This window comes from Bombina bombina, chromosome 1 (assembly GCF_027579735.1).
Source record: "Bombina bombina isolate aBomBom1 chromosome 1, aBomBom1.pri, whole genome shotgun sequence".
Taxonomy (NCBI): domain Eukaryota; kingdom Metazoa; phylum Chordata; class Amphibia; order Anura; family Bombinatoridae; genus Bombina; species Bombina bombina.
The window spans coordinates 1195541820-1195566984 of NC_069499.1; the positions used below are offsets into that span (position 1 = coordinate 1195541820).

Below are 25165 nucleotides of genomic sequence, written 5' to 3' on the forward strand. Positions count from 1 at the left end.
TATCCTATACAAAACTAACACTAAGTAACTCACTCAGTGGTTGTGAGATGCAGCTTATTTTTCTAATTTTGCATGAATCTTGAGGTTATGTTCTTAATTGTTTCTAAGCAAACTTGCACATAATGGCTACATTATACAACTTACTCCTTAGTGCCTAAAAACAAATATTGTGGATATTTTGTATGCCCTCATAAAACATTTGTCCTGCAAAATTGTTTTTTATATTAATAGGTTACTCAGTGTGGAGATGCAACATGTTGACTTACAAATGACTGCTTAGAGGATGTCCGATGAGAGAGAGTAATTGAGAATTCACTTCAGTAAAACAAATTTACATCCATAATGGAATTTAAGCCATCTGGATGTTTGGATTAAAGCTTGAAGATCCATAGTACTTCTTTGTGATCCAATAACCTCTCCCTGTCAACCCCTCTCCTATGCCTTGGAATATGATCAATACCTTGTATTTGTAAAAGCATGTCATTTGATTGATGTTCATATCTAAAATGTTTGGCTATAGGGGTATTGCTATCAGGGTTACTAATGTTTCTAAGATGTTGAAGAGCTCTGTCTCTCAGGGCACGTTTGGGGCGACCTACATACTGTTTATTACAGCCTTTACATGTCAGATATATAATATGTGTTGCATTACATGTTATATTATGTCTGATATCATATGTTTCCTTGGTTACGGTAGATTCAAATTTTGTTCCAGTTTTGATATATTGGCAAGTTTTACATATATTACCATTACATTTATGACAACCTACTCGAGTGGGAAACCAAGTATTGGATTTCTGTTTAGGTAGCATGGAAGGTGAATGAATAGTTCTAAGTGTTTTAACCCTCCTAGTGGTGAAATAACAACCTTTGGATGAAATCACATTTAGTTTCTTATCACCTTTTAAAATTGGAAGACAACTCTGAATGATATTTCTTATTTTGGTATAATCTCTACTATATGTAGTAATGAAAGTGGGTTTGGAATTAAAATTTGTTTTTGTATTGTAATAAATTCACTCTTGGTATGCAATCTACTTTTTTTCTTACTGTATTGAGTAATTTAGTACTGTAGCCACGGGCTTCTAATCTTTGTTGTGTGGCATCTGCATTGTATTGGTAATTTATTTCTTGTGTGCAATTTCTTTTGGTACGTATGTATTGCCCAACAGGTATTGATTGAAGTGTATGTTGAGGATGGCATGAAGTATAGTGTAATATTGTGTTGCATGCGGTAGCTTTTCTCTAAAGATCAGCTTCTCCAATTTGGAACGTGCCACAAGGGTGACATCTAAAAAATTGATTTGTGTGACATTTCAATGTGAAGGAAAGATTAAAATTACTTGTGTTAATATATTCGTGAAACTGTGAGATGAGATGATCACCCCCATCTCATATTATTAGAAGATCATCAATGTATCTTCCAAAATAAATATTATTCAGCTAGATTATGAGTTTTGAGCGCTATAGGGATTTTAACGACCGCCACAAAAGCGGCGTTATTTCACCTCTCTATAACGCTGCTATTACAAGTTTTAAAAAAGCAGGCTTGTGCAGGCGATATGGTTGCGTTGAGCTCCATACCGCAACAAAATCAAGCGCTGCTTTGACGTGCTCGTGCACAATTTCCCCATAGACATCAATGGGGAGAGCCAGAAAAAAAAAAAGCCTAACACCTGCGATCGCAGAATAAAAAACTCCGTAATGCAGCCCCATTGATGTCTATGGGGAAAGAAAAAGTTACATTTAAACCTAAAACCCTAACATAAACCCCAAGTCTAAACACCCCTAATCTGCCACCCCCTACATACAGTTATTAACCCCTAATCTGCCCCTCCCGATGTCACCGCCACTATAGTAAAGTTATTAACCCCTAAACCTCTGGCCTCCAACATCACTACCACTAAATAAATTCATTAACCCCTAAACCTAACCCTAACATAACCCTAAGCCTAACACCCCCTTAATTTAACATAATTAAAATACAGCTAAACTTAAGTTACAAGTATTAACTAAATAACTATTTTAAACTAAATACAAACTTAACTGTAAAATAAAACCTAAGCTAGCTACAATATAACTAATAGTTACATTGTAGCTAGCTTAGGTTTTATTTTTATTTCACAGGTAAGTTTGTATTTATTTTAACTAGGTAGACTAGTTAGTAAATAGTTATTAACTATTTAATAACTACCTAGTTAAAATAAATACAAACTTACCTGTCAAATAAAACCTAAGCTGCCTTACACTAAAAACTAACATTACAAAAAAATAAACACTAAAATTACTAAAAATAAAAATAACACTAATTAACAAAAAATAAGAAACAAATTATCCCAAATAAAAAAGAATTACACCTAATCTAATAGCCCTATCAAAATAAAAAAGCCCCCCAAAATAAAAATAAAAACTAGCCTACAATAAACTACCAATGGCCCTTAAAAGGGCCTTTTGTGGGGCATTGCCCCAAAGAAATCAGCTCTTTTACCTTTGAAAAAAAAAAAAAAAAATACAAACACCCCCCAACAGTAAAACCCACCACCCAACCAACCCCCCCAAATAAAAAAACCTATCTAAAATAACCTAAGCTCTTCATTGTCCTAAAAAGGGCATTTGTATGGGCATTGCCCTTAGAAGGGCAATTAGCTCTTTTACATGCCCAGACCCTAATCTAATAATAAAACACACCCAAAAAAAACTTAAATAAACCTGACACTAACCCCCAACGATCCACTTACAGTTCTTGAAGTCCCGCTTGAAGGATCCATCCAGCCGGCGAAGTCCTCATCCATGCGGCAAGAAGTCTTTATCCAGACAGCGCAGAGCATTCTCGTCATATGGTCGCTGCCGTAAACTGGAACTTCAATGCAAGTGACGCCATCCAAGATGGCGTCTCTTGCATTCCTATTGGCTAAAAGATTTCAATCAGCCAATAGGATTAGAACTGCTAGAAGATGCCATCTAGATGAAGACTTGCCGCATGGATGAGGACTTCGCCGGCTGGATGAAGATGGAGGAGGCCGCCTGGATGAAGACTTCTTGCCGCATGGATGAGGACTTCGCCGGCTGGATGGATACTTCAAGCGTGACTTCAAGAACTGTAAGTGGATCATCGGGGGTTAGTCTTAGGTTTAATTAAGGTTTTTTTTTGGGTGGGTTTTATTTTTAGATTAGGGTCTGGGCATGTAAAATAGCTAAATGCTCTTTTAAGGGCAATGCCCATACAAATGCCCTTTTCCGGGAAATGGGGATCTTAAGTTATTTTAGATAGGTATTTTATTTGGGGGGTTGGTTGGTTTTACAGGCAAAAGAGCTGATTTCTTTAAAGGGCCATTGGTAGTTTATTGTAGGCCAGTTTTTTTTTTCATTTTGGGGGCTTTTTTTATTTTTATAGGGCTATTAGATTAGGTGTAATTCTTTTTTATTTTTGGTAATTTGTTTCTTATTTTTTGTAATTTAGTGTTTGTTTTTGTAATTTAGCTATTTAATTTTTTTTTTGTAATTAGATACTTTATGTAATTTTTAGAGTAGTGTTAGGATTTTTTAACGTGTAGTTTAGTTTAATTTAATTGGTAGTTAGTTAAATTAAATAAATTAATTTTAAACTAACAATTAGACAGGTAAGATTTAATTTAAGATAGGGAAATTGGAATTTTAGTTAGGGGGGCATTAGGTTTAGGGGTTAATAGTTTATATTAGTATATTTTGTTGTGGGGGCTTTTGGTTTAGGGGTTAATAGTTTATTTAAGTATATTTCGTTGTGGGGGGCTTGCGGTTTAGGGGTTAATAGGTTTATTATAGCGGCGGTGTGGGCGGACCGCAGATTAAGGGTTAATTATATTTAAATAGTGTTTGCGCTGTGGGAGGGCGGCGGTTTAGAGGTTAATACGTTTATTATAGTGGCGACAATGCCGGGGAGCGGCTGAATAGGGGTTAATACATTTTAATAGTGTTGGCGATGTCCGGAGCGGCAGATTAGTGGTTAATAACTATTATAGTGTTTGTGATGCGGGAGGGCCTTGGTTTAGGGGTTAATACATAGTTTATGGGTGTTAGTGTACTTTTTAACACTTTAGTTATGAGTTTTATGTTACAGCTTTGTAATGTAAAACTCAGAACTACTGACTTTAGATGGCGCTACAGATCTTGTGGTTATAGAGTGTACCGCTCACTTTTTCGCCTCCCATGCAAACTCGTAATACCGGCGCTATGGAAGTCCCATTGAATTTTTAAAAGTGCGGTACCGACGTTGTGTGACTGGCTAAAAGGTGTGCGGTACACCTATACCGACAAGACTTGTAATAGCAGCGTTGGGGAAAATGAAGCGTTATGGGCCATAACGATGCTGCTTGACTCATAACGCAAAACTCATAATCTAGCTGATTGTGTCTAAAGGGATTATTATCTCCAAAGATGTGGCACAGCTCCCAGAATCCCATATAGAGATTAGAATAGGACGGCGCAAATTTGGCACCCATGGCTGTGCCACATCTTTGGAGATAATATTGACCCTCAAAAAGAAAAAAAAAATGTGTGCAAATACTCTACAGTCAAACACAAAAATTGTATAGTGTCATCATCATATAAAGAAGAAGTGTACAAAAAAATGTTCCAGACCATTAAGACCCTTAGTATGAGGGATAGATGTGTACAGTGATGATACATCAATAGTGATAAACCTGTATGAGTTCTTACATTCAATATCCTCAATTTGCTCAATCAGTGTTGTTGTATCTTTCAAGTACACAGGAATATTTATAACAATTGGCTGTAAAAAGCTGTCCAATAGGTTGGAAATATTTTCATTAAGAGAACCTATGCCTGCCACAATAGAGCGGCCAGGAGAATTGATGATATTTTTGTGTAATTTTGGCAAATAGTGAAAGATGGGCATCACAGGACATTCAGGTATAAGGCTATCTGCCACCTTAGAGGTAATGATACCATCATTTATTGCCCCCTCCACTATTTGACGTAAAACAAATGCAAAGATATCAGTGGGGTCAGATAATGGCTAAAATAACTTTTGTTCTTGAATTTACTCAAATCTATGTCCTGTACAGTGGGACCACTGCGTGTGGATTGCAGTCCCTATTTTGACATTTGTTGCATGTCATTGATAATGCTAATTTCATCAAAAGAAAGAGTGGAGGGAGTGCAATCAAATTTTCTTTGTACTCTTGATATCGTTATTGGAAAAAGCAGGAATGTAGGCTTAGGAGACAGCTATTTTTGGTTCAGCACCTGGGTAGTGCTTGCTGATTGGTGGCTAAATTCTCTATTTGAATCATGAAAGAAAAAATTTGGGTTCAGTATTCCTTTAACTGTGGCTGTAGTCTTGTGAGACAGGGCACAGTGGAATTAGTTTCAGTTGAGTACATAGGCTTGCCGATGCCCTAGGAACTGATAAATTATCTGCCACCAACCACTGCACTCACCCATTTTAGCTTCTACAAATGTTCCAAGCAGTTCATTATTCACTCTAATCTCTGATGTGCAAAGTAGGGGGAAACTGTAAAGAAGGGAAGAAAGGGAAATCTGTAGACTGCTGACAGATTGACATCCCTCACACAGCAGAAGCTGGGAATAGCTCTAGTGTGCCTGTATCACAAATCTATAAATTCCCCATGTGCTATGTTACTCTCACCTTGTCCCTGAGCTGAGGGAACTCCTCCATGGCTCTTTCCAGCATCCTTTCTGCCAACTGCATCTTAATGCTTTCATAATCCTCTCCTCGGTGCCTTGGCCGCTGCCCTGACCATTTGGAAAACCAATCAAAAGGAGCCATGGAGAGAAGAGTCATACAAGAGCGGCCTTTAGAAGAGAGAAGGTGGATCAGTGGTGGTACATATGACATTATATGTGCTCAAGCACTCAGTAACATAAAACACAGGTTTTCTCAGTAAGGAAATGGCAAATTTTAGCTTGAGAGCTCTTTATCTTACTATGTGGGTTCTGGATGTGAAGAAGAGACACATACATTACAAAACTATACTCAAAACAAGAAACTTGCATGATTTTTTTTTTATAATGAGTTTTGGATCATTAGGTACTAAATGAGAACCATATAGTCTGCCAAGCTTAGGTTTAGTTTGCCTTATGAATACACAAGGTAATAATTATTTAATTGTTCTTACATTTACTCTAAGCTATTTGGGTCCTTGGTTTTATTATAAAAAAAATGTGGGAGCTATGTAAATAAATGATTAATTATTCCAAATAGAGAGGTTGACAAATTTATATATAACCTACCAGAATGGTGAGAAGCCACCCAAATATAGGAGTCAGAAAACCAATTTATACATAGATACATATAAAGTAATCCAAAAAAGAGCTAAAGTAAAATCTTAGGGGATATTTTATGTGGTACCTCTCTCCAACAGAAGTGGAAATGGTTGGATAGTATAGACTTATCATTCTTAGAATGAGATCTAGTGTAGTACTGGTGCTTAACCAAACTCATGGAAAGAGTTAAAGGATGTAGAAGGGGCATAGTATACAAATAAACACATTACAAGTAGAAGAAAATAAGAATAAAAGGTCCACCACCAAAATCAATAAAATCCTTGTTAGCGTCCACATGACCAGCACTCAACCCTTGTGGCTGCCAGTCACCTAAACCTCAAGCAGCTAAACTCCTGATATTTTAAAGAGTTAGAGGAGGAGTCAGACAATAATTGCACCTGCAACTACTGCCACTGTGCCCTGTCTCACAAGACTACAGCCACAGTTAAAGGGATACTGAACCCAAACTTTTTCTTTCATTTATTATCATCATCATCATCATCAGGTATTTGAAGAGCGCCAACAGATTCCGCAGCACTAATTTCATGATTCAGAGAGAGCATTTAGCCACCAATCAGCAAGCTTTATCTAGGTCCTGAACCAAAGATGGGCTGGCTCCTATGCTTACAGTCCTGCTTTTTCATATAAAGATACAAAGAGAACAAAGAAAAAAAACCGATAATAGGAGTAAATTAGAAAGTTGCTTAAAAATTGCATGCTCTATCTGAATCATGAAAGAAAACCTTTGGATTTCATATCCCTTTAAACGTAGTCACTTTCTGGCGCACTTTAGCACACTTTTATATAACTTCTCGCTTTCAGACACACTAAATATTTCATTTCTGTATGACAGTAAATATTTCACTCATGATTTTTTTACCTGGATGTCTCTGATTGTATGTTGGATCTTTACCAGAGGGAAAGGTGATAAACATTAAGGGTAGGTTCTTACATACCTCCTCCCACCCTAAAGAAGAGTATTGCCCCATCCTGCAGAGAGAAAAAATAAAAAAGTGCAGTCACCCCTACCCAAAAATACTTTAAACTACACTTTTACAAAACTCTAGCATATCCTCATCCCCTGTAGTCTCTTAATCATGTGCTAAATATCTAGTGGTGGTTGTAGGAGGTTATAAAGCCCATACATTCTTTTATATTGCACCCCTATTGTGAATCACATAAAAAACACAATAAAAACCACAAGTGTATAAGAGTCATGAGGTAGCTTCATATTTTCTGCAAAACTACAAGTCTCAGCATCCTGTGGTACAGTGAGGATGCTCATGGAAACAGTTAGGACTCACTCGACTCACATAGTAGCTGCTGTATACGGTACATGTGCTTTGGCAGATGGGATTCAGAGCATCAGTCATACTACAATAAAGGTAATGTACCTGGATGTAGGCTCCCCTGTGATTGATTAGAAGTCTTACACCAGTGCAGTGTGACTGGAAACTATAAGTTAAGCTCCTTCCAATCGTTTTGATAGACACACACTTGACATAATATCCACCACAGGTAGTGAAATTAAGCAGACTGTTGATGTATCTTATATGATGGGATATTATTGGAGAGCTTACCAACTTGTTGTAAGGTAAAGAGGGACTTTGTTGTTACCTTTAAGTACTATTCTTCGTAAGTTTTTTGTGAGGATTCTTATGTAATTAATTTACATACCTGCAAGGGACATGTTTGTGCACAACAAATTTGAAGTTAGTGAGCTGAATCATAAGCTACTGAGATACTGCTTCAGAATTGACTACAGGGTCTTATAGTAGCATATTAGATTAAGTGGGTTATTTTGTTTATTGTTACACTACGAAGAGGATCAAATGTAAGGTATAGAATTCCCGGAATAAAAGATAAAATAGAGAACATATAAAGGAAGCTGAGTGATAGTGATAAGGTTAATTGGACTCACAGACTGTTGAGGTCACCCTTTGGATACAGCCAGAGATTAGTGGATTTCAAACCCAACTCCTTCGTTGTTCCTCTCAGACCAACAAAGACAAGAAAACAGCCCATGCCATACTGCAAATTTGAGAAAAGGGAGCGCACATCTGGAAAAGGAAGGGAAATGTATTGGAGGAGAGAAAATACACCTGAGAAGGGAGAGAAATTAAAATTATAAAGTAGAGGTGACAAGAACGGAAGTGAACTGTAGATTTGACCTGTAAGAAAATAAATCATATTTCCCTTGACTCTTCAAATCCATCACTCTAAGCAAAGCAGAGGGTTTTTTATTGTTTGCAAATTTCTGCTCTCAGTCTTTAACACTTCCTAAAGAGATGTGCTGACTTTCCTTTAACCCCCTAGAGTCTCCAAACCCTGTACCTGGGGTTTCCTTGATCTCCTTAGGTAGCAGCTGCTCATACGTATTGAAGATTCCTGCGTCTGATATAATAACTGGGGCAGAAATGTAGATCTCACCTTCTGGTCTTTGCACAGCAACTCCTGAGGGTAAATAAGGAGTAATTCATTTTTATTTTGTCTTCTCCCCTTTATACTACATTCTTCATCAACTTATATTGTAACATTTCTCAATTGCCTGCAGCTAATTCATGCCTTTATCTTACCCAGATCGCTCGGATTTACTTGCTCATATATTTCCCATACAACCACCCATCATCTCATTCTCTCATCTCTACGTATTTCAGATCTCTCCATCAAAATCATTCACTACATCAGCACACTTTTCTTTTTATTTCTCCTTCTCACCTGTGGCTCTGCCATTGTTTACAAGAATGCGTGTAACTGTAGCACGGACCAGCACTTTCCCACCTGCTCGTTGAATCACAGGGATCATGTGAAATGCAATCTCGCTGCTGCCTCCTCTGGGGTACCAGGCCCCTCTCTTGTAGTGGTGAATCAGAAGGGCATTGATAACAAAGCTGGAATCATTTGGGGGGACACCTGTGTGAACAGTGTATATGAAAATTCATGCCAATTTCATTAGGCTTTCTCTTTTTCTCTGCCTGCCTCTCTCCTATTTTATACTTCTCTTTCATCTCTGTCCTCTTTCTTAAAATAATAGGCCATTTTACTATAATGCTAAAAAATATTTTTTTTCACAACAAAATGCTTAGTAAAGATGTTTACATTTAACTTGACACTAATAATGCAGTGCCACTTTGTGTACCGCCTTCTAATGCTCACTGGTTTATAAAGACACCTCTCAAAGACAGGTTGGTGATGACACAAAGACAATTGTTCGTGATCATAGATTTATTTAAAAAAAAAAAAAGAAAAACATAAACATTGTTTTGAATCATCTAACTATTGGTGAAACAAAGAAGAATTGACAAGGAACACAATTCATTAGAGTATTTTATGAATGTTAATTGTGTTTTTTAGGAAGAGAGGGAGAATATTTTATCACTGCATTAAATGGATATTAAACCCAATTTTTTTCTTTAATGATTCAGGTAGAGCATGCAATTTTAAGAGAAATTTCTAATTTACTTCTCTTACTAATTTTTCTTCATTTTCTTGGTATCTATATTTTAAAAAGCAATAATTTAACCTTAGGAGCAGGCCCATTTTTGGTTCAGGTCTCTGGTTAGCACTTGCTGATTGTTGGCTCCACCAATCAGCAAGTGCTAGCCAGGTGTTGACCAAAAATGGGCCGGCTCCTTAGCTTAAATTTCTTCTTTTAAAATAAAGATACCAAGAGAACGAAGAAACATTTATAATAGGAGTGAATTTGAAAGTTGCTTCAAATTGCACGCATTATCTGAATAATGAAAGAAAAAAAATGGGTTTAATATCCCTTTAAAGCTTTGTTTTTTTTGTCAAATGCTTTTTTTTTATTTTTTATATTTTTTTCAGAATTGTTTACAAATAAGAAAAATAAAAGAAAAAAAAATCAAATAGAGCTGGTCTGAATTTAATGCTGAAGTTGAATGTAAGAAAACCTGTTGAAGAGAGGACAATTTGCAAACTTTGCAAAGGAGAGGGATTGGTAAAGATCTGGCTCGGATTGAGCAGTGGGCATACTAGGCATTTGACTGGTGCCAGTTGCAGGCTGGGTGTTTGCCTTAGATCTGTACACCTAATGGTCAGACCTCTTAAGCAGGGGCTGTACAGGGATGGACTGAGTGGCAGTTGCCCTCCAAGCAGGCATCATAGAATAGAGAGAAGTGTTTTGCTCCTCCCCAGAGGTTCTGCTGCCTTAAGATCTATTCCACTGTTGACACTTTGTTCCACCCCTGTTGGTCTGCTCTTGGATGACTCAAGTTTATTGAAGGGAACCTTTCTGGAAAGTTGCTATTAGATACTTGCTACAGTGTCTTGGTTAAAATATGCACGCTGGATATTGTAAATGTCAGATTACTATACACTAGTGTGTGTGTGTGTGTGTTACCTCCATGCTCACCAATAGATAGACACATTATACAAACTATTGTTTATGGTTTTGCTGCTCACTCACCCAGTAGCTACTTGCAGACATGGTAGAATCAGGCTTCAATAATTGAGCACTTGTGGTGTTTAAACTTGAAAGAAAATACTGTTATCAAGTCCCCTGGGGTTTAGAATGATTTTCTGTTTTATATAATTCAATTAAAGGGACATGAAACTATTTTTTTCTTTCATGATTCATGCAGATCATACAATATTAAACTACTTTCCAATTTACTTCTATTATCTAATCTGCTTCATTCTTTTGGTAGCCCTTCTTGAAAAGCATACCTAGGTAGGCTTATGAACAGCTACTGGGAGCTAGCTACTGATAAGTGACTGCACATATGTACCTCTTGTCTTAGGGCCCCATTTACCAAGCTGTGATAGCAGTTGCCGAGCCCCAGTATTTCGGGTTGGCGTGAGTGAGCATGAAGAGCTAGTTAAGTAGCAGCGGTTGTTAAGACTGCTGCTACTTAACCCAACACCTAAAGTGTGTTGGATTTCAATCATCCCAAACAGATTCAATCAGGATGACTGAAAGCCCCCTCTTACATGCAATTGTGCCAAGTTATATGCGGACAGCAAATTGCCGCAAGTCTGTGCAAACAAGGTTCATGACAGCGAACCTTGTCCGTCCGCCTAATAATAAATTAAGCCCAATGTGTTCCACTAGCTCCTAGTAATGCATTGCTGCTCCTTAAACAAACGTTTGGGGTGCTAACAATATATTTATAGTTCTGTTTTAATTTAAATTATTTCTGAACTGACTGTGACCCAAGTATGTGAGTATATATCACCTTGAGGGTCCCTACAAGTGGGTGTATGTGTGATTGTGTGTATATCCGTGTAAGTGGGTGTCATTTAGGGTCTATGGTTAAATAAAATAAAAACATTTTTGGGTGGGCTGCTTTGCCTTAAATGCCCGGCCCTATTTTTGGTCCCAGCCAAGCCTTGGTAAAGATACTAGGTAATTTATTTATAGTCTGTCCCAAACTTACATAAGTGCTAAAAAATCCTTCTCTAATGAGACCCAAAGTTTACAATCTAACTTTTGAAATAGTTTGATTTTTGATAGGTGGATAGCGCAATAATACTCCCAGTCTTCCCTTGTAGACAGGCATACAAATTGTTATTTAGGATTTATTTATCCCTCATATAAATTGGTTAGCAAGTTTCTCTATAGTAAAATGATTAGGTTACAGAATGTGACTTTGAGTCCCCCCTCAGGAGGGATGTAACAAGCAGTCTTTACAGCCAGAGCTAGGTATTTTAAACCAAAAGCAATGGAAATAAATAATTGCAATCCTTTTTCAATGTAATTAATCAATTAAATATATTGATAAGGAATCACATTTTCAAATTAAATTCAAATATTTATATTATCAATCACCAAATTGCAAAATATTTAAAAGTATTAGAAACTTGCAAAACTCTAAACATTGTACTAACAAAGGGACAATTAGTAACAAACCACTTGAAAAACCTGGTGAGTATGTGTATCTCATCATTATGAGTGGAGTGTTATTAAGCGTTTTTGCTAGAGCGCTAATTGCGTTAGAAGTAAACTTTTTGCAAGCTTGGGATTGTGCTCGTATTACGAGTTGAAAGTAAAAAGTAATTGCTCTCGCACTAACCCGACACGAGCAAACAGCTTACTTCCAGCGCAATTAGAATATTGCATGCATGATAACGTATTCCCCATAGAAGTCAATGGATCAAAAAAAGTGGAACAAAACACCCTTCTCGCAAGCAAACCTGATTGCATATTCTCAAGTGCGCACACCTGATTGCATATTCTCAAGTGCGCACACCTGATTGCATATTCTTAAGTGCGCACACCTGATTGCATATTCTCAAGTGCGCACACCTGATTGCATATTCTCAAGTGCAAAAACCTGATTGCATATTCTCAAGTGCACAAACCTGATCGCATATTCTCAAGTGCGCGAAGATGATCACAAATTTTTAAGTGCACAAACCTGATTGCATATTCTCTAGCGCGCTAACCCGACATGAAATATGAATATTTCACATTCCAATGTTCTTCACATGGAAGAATATGTTCTATTTATTCATAAATACATATTTCTACATATATCTGATGGTATTTTTGTAAAATATATATCTATACCTATACATACTGTATAGATGATTATATATAGTTATAGATATATACAGATATATATAGGAATATCTATTTATAAATACTTAGAACATATTCTGCTATGTGCAGAACACTGGAATGCAAAATATTTACAGTAAATACACATTATAACACTTATATATGAATATTGCATACATTTATTTTTTTATGTTTTTATCTACATGACTGCAAAGGGCTCCAATGCACTCGTTATGCTTACTTTGATTTAACATACAGTATTTGTTTTTACCAAAGGAGCATTGAATAATATCCCTTTAATGGTCCTTTAGTTGTATTCATTCAATGTTACCACTCACCCCAATCACCACTTCATTTGTTCTCACCTTTCACCAGTACCATTTATTTCTGGCTATCTACATTCCATCTATGTAACACCGATTATCAACCTTATCTTCCTCCTGCCATGTTAACCCTACATTTGTTATCTAATCCCAGTCTCACCCTCTTTACCTCCATACAGCCACTTCCCTTATCCCTTGTACTTTGGAGTGCAGGTAATTAGCTTCATAATTTGCAATCACCTGACTAATTGGTTTATCTGTGTTGTTTTGTGAACAGCAATAAACTAATTACTATGAGATACTACTGCAGTGGAGTAAAGGGTGGGAGTGAGGGTGCGAAGACAGCAAGGTAGAGAAAGATAATATAGAATTAAATGAGTTGAAGAAATAGAGATGAACTAAATAAATGGGCAGTATGTTTGCTGTTAATCTCCCATTAAGGGCTAGTGTCGTGCTAACAGTTGTTTTTTTAGAGCGTCTGTTTTTTGCTCGTATTACAAGTTAAAATTAAAAGCGATCATTTGAGCGCAATCGTGATTTACTCATATTTATATATTTATATGTGATCGTGTTTGCGCGTGAGTAAGGTGTTAAGTTTTTTTCCAACTTTTTGATTTGCTCCATTGACTTCTATTGGAAAAACTTTATCACGCGTGCAATATTCAAAGTACGTTTCTTTTAATCCATTTTACCTGCTGAAGTGTATTACAGTGTTTACAAATGGCTCCTTTGCCATTATTTTGTCATTAGAAATAGCTATTCTGACTGTTTAAACCACCACCTTTACTGAAAATATGAATACTGCACTAGTGGCTATAGAAAAGCTATGCAAGAAAGCAACAGAAATCAACCTCCCAACGGTAGAAAGTGAAACAAGCCCATATAAATAGGTGTTCTTGCCGCATTTTAAATACAATAAACTTTTATCGGCTGCTTACCTGAGCACATTGTCCCTTTTAATTACAACATGGCAGTGCCCATTATTTTATGGATACTAAAACTTTGCACTTATGTTTTCAATATTTAAACATACATCTGTATATTATTCTGGGGCTAATATTTGTTTTAAATAATTATTTCTAGCCTTTAGATGGAGCTTAACGTCCCTTTAAAGACAACCTGCAAAAAATAATAATAGCAAAAATGTCCTTTTATTTTTATCTGGTGTGAAAAAAATTTTAATATTAAAAAGGGACAGTCCAGTCAAAATTAACCTTTCATTATTCAGATAGGACATGCAATTTTAAACAACTTTCCAATTTACTTTTATTATCAAATTTGCTTTGTTGTCTTGTTATTCTTTGTTGAACGCTAAACCTCATATGCTAATTTCTAAGCTTTTGATGGCAGCCTCTAATCTCAGTGAATTTTGAGAGTTTTTTACAGCTATACAGTGCTAGTTCATGTGTTCCCTATAAATAACATTGTGCTCACTCCTGTGGAGTTATTTATCTGTCAGCATTGATTGACTAAAATGCAAGTCTGTCAAAAGAACTGAAATAAGGGGAAAGTCTGCAGAGGCTTAGATACAAGGTAATCACAGAGGTAAAATGTATATTAATATAAGCGTGTTGATTATGCAAAACTGGGGAATGGGTAATAAAAGGGATTATCTATCTCTTTAAACAATAAAAAAAATCTGCAGTATACTGTCCCTTTAATGTCTCCTAATTATGCTGAAAATGGCTGTTCAAACAAGCCCAACTTTACAACAAAAAATGCTATGGGGTAGACACACCTAAAACCTCCCTCTTGTAAAAAGCTTTTTTACCACTATAACACTGTTGTCCTTCCCATTTTGTGTGCGCCATTTTGTTTACTTGCACTCTCACAGACTACTGTGTGGAACAGACCCTCTCAGTTTGTCCATCTGCATGTCTCTTTTTCCTCTCTGCAGGTGGGTTATACAGAGATCTATTTTTGTCAATATACTCACAGAGGAGGTTTTTTTTTTTTTTTTTTTTTTACAAACTATAACTTCTTCTGAGACAGTTTCACACATGTTGAAAAGGTCTAATAAGACTGAAATAGTTGAGCACCTGTGGTCTGCTTGCTGCACCTTTCAATTCTTACCCAGAATTCTTTGCTCCAGTAGAAAACAGGTTTTATGTGTTATATGTGCAGATGGGCACTTGGTCTACGGAGTCTTTTTCCTCTGTGAATCGCTGCCTGTCTAACCCCAACAAGACTTCCAGTCTGCTTTTTCAATTGTACCATTCATAGCATTCATCTCGCTTATAAAGTGTACACTGTCTTTTCTGTCACAGAAAGTTACCTAAATTTGACCGTGCTAATGCTTTTTGGACTCACCATAGAAGAGATAGCTAAAGATGGTTTGTAGATCTTTGTTACTGGTCAGACCATTTATAACATCTTGGTGACTGGACTCAGCTAGACAGAATACGGAGGACAGTCGGTGCAGCAGTCCAAAGCGTAGGAGGAGCAGGCACAAGCGCTGAGGGAGAATCTTCAGAATTGCCAACAAAGGGACCTCTCTAGCGACTTTCTGTGGGGAGCAAAGTTAGAGATACTTGAGCAACTATACCCAATATCCTCAACATAACCTTCCCTATATATTACCTTTAGCCTAAATTCACCAAAAATTTGGACTATTCTACATTTACACACCTCTTCAATCACTGTTATATTAAAGGGACTGTTTACCCTAAAATTTCTCCCATTTAATTTGTTCCCAATGAACCATTTTACCGGCCAAAGTGTATTCAATTGTTTACTTTATCTTTATATCAGCATTTGAAATAGTTGTTTTTATCCGTGGTATCCCTACATATATTGTAAGTTTCTATACTTACGTATAGGCTATAGAAAAGCTATTTAAACATAGCTAGCAGAAGAAATGTCATTCCCAGTGGGAGGTAGGAGAGATAAAAAATAAAATGTTAATGTTCGATTGTTCTCTATAAGTTGGGCTTTGGTATACAGAAGCATAAAGAAGCATAAAGAAGCATAAAGAAGCATATGTGTACAGAAAGTGAAAAAAAGGAAATCTGATTTCTCTGCAAGCTCAGCCCATTTTAATGGGTTGTAGTTTCGACGAACAAAACCAGTTATTTCATATACAAAAATAAACACAAAGAAGACATTTCTCATACATGTTATACTCTGCAGCTGATATTCCAAGTCATTGGAAACTATTTTATAGTATACTGTCCCTTTAAACAAAATCATCAAAGCATTATAGTATTGTGTTAATGTTATGCTTCAAGGTACAGCTAAGACAAAGAACAGCTATATCTAACTGTAAATGAGTATATTTAGAAGCTAGACAATAGGCTGTATATTAGCAAGGAATTGAATATACAGGCATACCTTGTTTTATTGCGCTTCACAGATATTGCTCTTTTCACAAATTGAAGCTTTGTGGAAACCCTGCATTTTTCGACATATATACACATATAAACACATAAATACACATGAATACGCATAATAACACCTATACATATATATACATATATATATATATATATATATATATATATATATATATACACACACACACATATACATACACATACATACACACACATATATATATATATATATATACACACACACAACACCAGCAAAAACATTATGACTCAGATGATGGTTAGTATTTTTTATTTAAGGTATGTAAATTGTTTTTTAGACACAATGCTATTGCTCACATTATAGACTACAGTATGGTGTAAATATAACTTTTATATGTACTAGGAAATAAAAAAATTAGCGTGACTCACTTTATTGCTATATTCACTTTATTGCAGTGGTCTGGAACTGAACCTGGAATATCTCTGAGGTACCACTGTATATCTCACATGGCAAAGACATATTCAGGTAGATTACAAGTTATGCACGATAGAGGGTATTTAACGAACGCAATAAAAGTTGCGTTATTTCACCCTCCATAGCACTGCCATTACAAGTTTTCAAACAGCCGGCTTGTGCGTGCGATATGGTTGCATTTAAAATACAAGCGCTGTTTTGACGTTCTCGTGCTCATGCATGCTTTCCCCATAGGCATCAATGGGGAGAACGTGTTAGTTTTTTTTCTAACACCTGCGATCGCAGAATGACAAGCTCCGTAATGCAGCCCCATTGATGTCTATGGGGAATAAAAAAGGTATGTTTAAACCGTAACATAAAAACCACGTCTAAACACCCCTAATCTGCCGCCCCTACATCGCCAACACCTACATAACTAAGTTTAAACTAACAATTAAAGGGACAGTCTAGGCCAAAATAAACATTCATGATTCAGATAGAGCATGTAATTTTAAACAATTTTCCAATTTACTTTTATCACCAATTTTGCTTTGTTCTCTTGGTATTCTTAGTTGAAAGCTTAACCTGGGAGGTTCATATGTTAATTTCATAGACCTTGAAGCCCACCTCTTTCAGATTGCATTTTAACAGTTTTTCACCACTAGAGGGTGTTAGTTCACGTATTTCATATAGATAACACTGTGCTCATGCACAAGAAGTTATCTGGGAGCAGGCACTAATTGGCTAGACTGCAAGTCTGTCAAAAGAACTGAAAAAAGGGGCAGTTTGCAGAGGTTTAGATACAAGATAATCACAGAGGTTAAAAGTATATTATTATAACTGTGTTTGTTATGCAAAACTGGGAAATGGGTAATAAAGGCATTATCTATCTTTTAAAACAATAAAAATTCTGGTGTAGACTGTCCCTTTAAACTAACATAACTATTAAACTAAAATTAAAACTAACTACAAATTAAAAAAAAACTAAAATACACATTAAAAAAAATCCTAACACTACTATAAAAATTAATAAATAATAAAAAGTATCTAATTAAAAAAAAAAACTAAATTACAAAAAATAACGAACACTAAATTACGAAAAATAACAAACGAAATGATCAAAAATGAAAAAGAATTACACCTAATCTAATAGCCCTATAAAAATAAAAAAGTATACCCAAAATAAAAAAAAAAAAACCCTAACCTACAATAAACTACCAACAGCCCTTAAAAGGGCCTTTTGTGGGGCATTGTCCCAAAGAAATCAGCTCTTTTACCTGCAAAAAAAACCACAAAGACCACCCAACAGTAAAACCCACCACCCAACCAACCACCCAAAATAAAAAACCTAACATCCTATTGGCTGATTTGATTTTCCAATAGGAATGCAAGGGACACCATTTTGAAAAGGCTCCCTTGCATTGAAGATTCAGTATACAGCGGCGACCGTATGAAGAGGATCCTCCGCGCAGTATGTATTCAGGATGGACCCGCTCCTCGCCGCCGGGATGAAGATAGAAGATGCTGCCGGGATGAAGATAGAAGACGCCGCCTGGATGGATGAAGACCTTTCGCCACCTGGATGTCCGGACTTCAGGAACTGTAAGTGGATCTTCGGGGGTTAGTATTAGGATTTTTTAAACTTTTTGGGGTGTTTTTTTTTTAGTTTAGGGTTTGGGCTTTTCTTATAAGAGCTGAATGCCCTTTTAAGGGCAATGCCCATACAAATGCCCTTTTTAGGGCAATGGGTAGCTTAGGTTTTTGTTAGAGTTAGGTTTATTATTTTGGGGGGTTGTTTGGGTGGTGGGTTTTACTGTTGGGGGATCTTTGTGTTTTTTTACAGGTAAAAGACGATTTCTTTGGGGCAATGCCGCACAAAAGGCCCTTTTAAGGGCTATTGGTAGTTTATTGTAGGCTAGGTTTTTTTTTTATTTTGAGTGGGCTTTTTATTTTTATAGGGCTATTAGATTAGATGTAATTCTTTTTTATTTTTGATAATTTCGTTTTTTTCTGGATTTAGTGTTTGTAATTTTTTGTAATTAAATACTTTGTAATTTTTATAGTAGTATTAGGATTTTTAATTTTCTTTAATTGGTAGTTAGTTTAATTTAAGTTTAATAGTTGTTAAATAGTTATATTAGTTTAATTGTTAGTTTCAACTTCGTTTTTTTAATTTGACAGGTAAGTTTTAATTTAATTTAAGATAGGGAAATTGTAATTTTAACATAATGTTTGGGGGGGGGCGTTAGGTTTAGGGGTTACTAGTTTAAATTAGTTTATTATGATGTGGGGGGCTTTCGGTTTAGGGTTAAATAGTTTAATTTAGTATATTTTTTTGTGGGAGGCTTGCGGTTTAGAGGTTAATAGGTTTATTATAGTGGTGGCGGTGACGGGGAGCGGCGGAATAGGGGTTAATAATTTTAGTATAGTGAGGGGCGATGTGGGCAGACGGCAGATTAGGGGTTAATAATATTTAACTAGTGTTTGCGATGCGGTAGGACCTCGGTTTAGGGGTTAATAGGTAGTTTATGGGTGTTAGTGTATTTTGTAATACATTTATGTAACAGTTTTGTATTGTAAAACTCATAACTACTGCTCTCAGATGGTGGTACGGATCTTGTCGTTATAGTGTGTAACGCAAGCTTTTTATCGTCACCACAAAACTTGTAATGGCAGCGCTATAGACGTCCCATGAAAAAACTACATTTTTACGAGTGAGGGACTGACGTTGCGTTACAGGCTAAAAGACTTGTGGCACAGCTATACCGACAAGACTTGTAATGGCTGCATTGCTGTTTTAACACTGAAATTACCATTTTTTCAGCCTTAAAAGACGAACGCACAACTCGTAATCTGATTGTACCTTGTGAATCTATGTCACTGTTCTTGACTTGCTGCCAATGAAGTTCTCCCAACTTTGATAAGTTGAAAAAAAACCTCTACTCCAATTCACATGGTATTTATTATACTGCAATACATTTATCCATATATCATAAAATTCTGGGCTAGTTTGCGAACGGTGGTGGGTTATTTCTACCGCAAGTGGTGGGTTATTGCTACTGCAAGCTTGTGGTAGCAATTAGCGCTCAGAAAATTAACCAGAGGTCAGACCTCTGGTTAATTTTCAAAATGTTCCCCAATTGCCCCCAAACATAAGTGTTAGTTTTCTTTTTCTTTTTAAAGTAGCATATTTTTCTTGAAGCAATTTTGGGGGGGCTAAAGTTGGCGGCAGTGAGGTGTTAGAAAAAAATGGCACTGAAAAGTGCCTTTACATTGTGGTCTATGGGAACTGTGTGTTCCCTGTAATTATATATGTGCATGCTTATATACATATATATTTATGTGTTAATATCTGTATATACACATATTAACAGATATAGGGGATTTCAAATTGTGAATTGATGAGGGCTACAAATACATTCTGGGGGGGGGGTACAATAGCTGAGCAATCGCTGAATAAGCCATCACTACAGTTCCCTGTAACTATAACAGACTCACTAGATTTCAAGCTACACTGGTTATAGTGACTTCTGCATCACATTATTTATGTTACCTTCATCAAGAACACAAACTTATCAATGGCTTCCTCCTCTCCAGGGAACTGCTTCTTTAGTTTATCTGGGAACTCCGATTTACCAGCAAAAAGGTGGTACTGACTCTGCCCAAGCATGATAGTGTCATATGGATTATCCAGGCGATTCCATTGAAGTTGACCCTCTGTTAACTGGTCCATGATTACCCGTAACATTCCCCCTTCATGCATCTGCCCCAAATAATGCAGTCCTAGAAAAAAAACAGAAAGTTCTTAGCACTACAATAGCTAGGAATCTAGGACCAGAATGTCATCATATGTTATTAGATTGAAAAGCAAAACTTTCTGAGCCTTCCTGAAAACATGCCATTAGAAGGTTCCTCTCTAACCCTGTCCTGATAATTTTCACTCTAGAGACATTCTATATAAAATAGACATACCTCTCTTGAAGTCCATCTCTAGATGAAGTGGAGATGCTAGCAAAGGTGAAAACTGAAAGCTCCAAATGAAGGGCTGATTGGGGTAGTGGGTGGCAGGCAAAATTGTTCTTCTTATTATTGCTTTTTAAAATGTATTTATTTAAATACTTATTTTCCTTTCATTAAGTGTATTTCTAAAGGTAATAAACATAAAATGCTGGATTTAATTAAATTCCATTTATTTCTATGTTGGTGAGAATCCACAAAATCCATTACTCTTGGGAAGTTCTATCTCCTGGTCACCAGTAGGAGGCAAAGACAGACCACACCAGATCTTTAAGTATCTCTCCTACTTCCCTCACCCTCCCAGTAGTTCTTTGCCTTGTTAAGGAGAAGGCAAGGATTGAGGTGTTCAGTATTCATTGAATATTTACAATGATTCTGATCTCAGGTGCTCCCTCAATGGATAGTTCCTGGAAGAGAGGGCCATAGGAGAGTACTGGCTGTGCAGAGTAAATAGAGTATGGTCACAAGCACTACCAGGGTGTTGCTGGGATAAGTTCTTCAGCCTCCTTCTGTAGAATTATAGATATGTACTTCCTTGGTGTCTCTGCTACTGTTAGTAACAGTAAAATAAGAGTGCTTCAGTGCCACCTCATGTTATTCCTTTGTGGGTTTCCCTGCAATCATAGTACATGGGGAGGTTTTTGGACACTTGGGTGAAGGGTTGTGCACATTAGCTCTCTATATGTATTTGTAACGGGTTCTCATGTGGGGACTGTGCTTATAAGGGAGAACCTGGTTCTTGGGGGGGCAACATGATATGTTTTAAAGTTTATTTAAGTTCTTTGGTTTTTTAGGTTGCGGCTCCTTTAAATCATACCGGCACAGCTAGCGCTCCTCTCCCTACTAAGGCATAGTTTAAATTGAGGTGGTAAAGTTTGAAAACTGGTGGAAAAATACAAATTTTATTGGCCCCCACCCTATGCAATTTTGCTCTCCACCCCAACATCCCAAAAAACAACTAAATCAATTTATTTTATAATTGTTTTCAAAATTATTAGCCCAGCAGTGGATCATCCACTGCTGGGCTAATCATTTAAAAAAAATGAAATAAATTGCAATATGTGAAACTGGACCTAAGCAGTATTAATAAGTAAATACATATATAAATTCCTCCACTTTGGATTTATTTAATATTCTTTTGAATGTGATTCTGGTGTGAGGTTAGCTGGTTAAAGAGATTAGGGCAGCCAACAGGAGCAAAGCAAGTTAAAGACTGAGGAGGAAGCATGGAGGTGCAGACAAATATAAGTTTACCGACTGGAACAGCAGAACTGCTATGGGAAACTGTAAAATCTGAGACAGAGAGAAAAGAAAAACTATAAAAATTAACCTTACATTAATGTGTGAAGTATCAGCATGACACTATACATCAGCCACAGCAGCACATGTCACTTCTTTGCTAGGAACAAGTTCCCTCTCACCCTGCACTAGACAATGCTTCATTGGGAGGGGTGTGTGTGCACTCACTTATTCTTCCCACTGACACCTTTCTACAAAGCACTGTTCCCCTAACAAACTTCAGTTAGTTGATCTTAGGGCCACAGCAGAAAGAGCAGGGCTAAGGAGACCAGCAGACTGGATACTGTCTGCCCAAGGCTGCATGGATACAGTGTGAGATGCGTCATACAGCCTCAAGACTGAAGAGAGCAGGGTATGCAGCTGCACAGATGCTCAAATCCTCATGTGCCTGCCGCTCCAGCTTTCTGCTGCATGCGCCTACAGTCAGCCTTACCCAGAAACAATCCCCACTACCAGAGCAGTTACCTGGTAACAGTGGTAACCCCAGTAGGACTTTTCTGATGCAGTGGGAATGGCTGGATGCCGAGTTAGGGCTTTGCATTCAGTGCTGCACAGTGCACATCTAAAACAGCATATGGCAATAGCTTGGCATGTCACATGACACTGGCATGGTTTGGCACAGTTTAAAAAAAAAATATATATATATATATATAAGCAGAGTACTTTTGACTGTGACAGTATTAGGACTGAATGTGTGTGTTCCCCATGTCACATCAGCAGTCTGGTATGAACCATAAAAAAAATATAAATTTTTTTTTTAGGACTCTTGGGCCCCTCAACAGAGACTGGGCACTGGGCAGCTGCCCCTTTTGCCCTGTGTTAAAGACGGCCCTGTTTGGCATGCTAACCGCCCCTTCCTCTTTCATAGTGGCCATAGTCGCATAGGTTACGCGGCTCCCTGTCACTTCAGGTACCAGAGGTGGTATTGGACACTCTTTACCACGAGCAGGGGGATTTATATAGAGGGCTTAGTACACTTTATCTCCCTAATTGGAGGCATATATTGTGTGTTAGTACACTTTTATTGCCCTCATTTTTGGAGCACTTGGGGGATAACAAAAAATGTATTAAAGAGCTATGGGTGGCTTATGTAGTGTTTGGGAACATTCACACTCCTTTCTAGCCTAGGTTATTGCAGATAGTCCTGTTATTTATCTGTGACACTATTTCTGTTTTATTTTAAGTGTTTACTCACACATCTGTTGCCCAGATATAGCTAATTTCTGTCAATCTCTACTGTGCAAGTTCTGGGGGTCTGATGGAGCATGTGTGATATTGAGATTATCAGTTGGTATGAACCATATCAACCTGTTATGTGCACAATGGTAGAGTCAGGAAGTGCCTCTTGCATAGTGTGTGTGTGTGTGTATAGCATTCTTAATAAAGTTTACAGTTATGAAGACCTGTGCTTGATATCCTTATATAAACTAAGATAAAACAGAGCACACTGGCACTAATGCCACTGGGTTTTAACCCACCGGGTCCTATTTCTACAGATTTAGCAATTCCATTAAATCATTTTTTACTTTGCAAATCAGTTACTGTTGCCCTCCTGCAAAACTCTGCAGCTCTTGTTTAAGCTCTGTTCTGCAGTCTCATTCAGTTACTCCTACAACTACAACTTAGACTTCTCCACAGCCTGTTTATCTTACTCAGGGTGGCGATACTGATTTTACACCGGATTTTAAGAATCCTTTGAAATCAGCTATTTCTGAGGCTATGGCTAGTATGCCACCTTCTAGTAAACACAAGCACACTTCTGTGTTATCACCTAACAGTGGTATGCCTACTGGTGCTTCTACTTCTGGTTTGCCCTCTAGGAGTGAAATACCTTCTGGTACTTTGGTTCCTAAGCAGACTTTTGGTGCTGATTCAGAGGAATTGTCTTCTTCAGATGGGGAGTTGTCCTTAGAAGATGGTACCTCAGTTTCAGACAAGGAACCTGAGGATTCTACTTTTCAATTTAAATTGGAACACTTGTGATCACTATTTAGGTAGTTTTAAAGACTCTAGGTATGCAGGAGTCTAGACCTTTGGAGGATAAGCCTGTTCAAAGATTATTTCTAAGGAGTGGGACAAACCTGGAGTTTCGTTTATACCCTCTCCTACTTTTAAACAGCTTTTACCTATAACAGATTTTAATTTGGAACTTTGGGGTTCAGTTCCCAAAAGTGGATTATGCCTTATCTATCTTAGCTAAACGGACTACGATTCCTAGAGGGTAGCACTTCCTTTAAAGGGACAGTCTACTTAAAAAAAAATAAAAAAAATGTATTGCATAAAAAGATAAATAACACCTTTACTACCCATTCCCCAAGATTGCAAACCAACATTGTTATATTAATATACTGTATAACGCTTAAACCTCTAAATTTCTGCCTGTTTGAAAGCCACTACAGACCACTTCTTATCTCATGCATTTGTATTAGCTTTTTCACAGCAAGACACTGCTAATTCCTGTGTGCCATATAGATAACATTGTGCTCACTCCCGTGGAGTTGTCCAGGACCCAGCACTAATTGGCTAAAATGCAAGTCTGTAAATAGCCCTGAGATAAGGGGGCTTAGATACAAGGTATTCACAGAGGTAAAAGTATTTTAATATAACATTGTTGGTTGTGCTAAACTGGGGAATGGGTAATAAAGGGATTGTCTGTCTTTTTAAACAATGAGAATTTTAGACTAGACTGTCAATTTAAGAAGCCTATGGACAGGAAGCATGAGGGTATTCTTCGTAAGGCTTTGATACAAGGAGGCTTGTTGTTTCAGTCAGCAATAGGTATTGCTGCTGTAGCAGGAGCTTCATCTTTCTGGTGTGGTTCTTTAAATTATCTGGTTTCTGATGATTCATCCTTAGAAGATATTAAAGAACGCATTCACTGTTTAAAGTTGGCATCCACCTTTATATGTGATGCAGTTATTTAAATTGTTTGAATTAATGTTAAGAATACGGC

The 25165-nt window shown here is 37.0% G+C and overlaps 1 protein-coding gene across 1 annotated transcript in view; it reads right to left on the bottom strand.

Annotated features, from left to right (window-relative positions):
* The window catches only part of LOC128641882 (all-trans-retinol 13,14-reductase), a 43279-nt gene that overhangs the window by 11240 nt on the left and 6874 nt on the right, over positions 1-25165 (bottom strand). The window contains exons 3-9 of the mRNA XM_053694450.1: positions 20450-20679; positions 15442-15637; positions 9004-9198; positions 8620-8739; positions 8207-8345; positions 7166-7275; positions 5648-5814 (exon numbers count right to left, since the gene is read on the bottom strand). Coding sequence (XP_053550425.1) covers positions 5648-5814; positions 7166-7275; positions 8207-8345; positions 8620-8739; positions 9004-9198; positions 15442-15637; positions 20450-20679 — 1157 coding nt within the window. The remainder of the gene's footprint in view (positions 1-5647; positions 5815-7165; positions 7276-8206; positions 8346-8619; positions 8740-9003; positions 9199-15441; positions 15638-20449; positions 20680-25165) is intronic.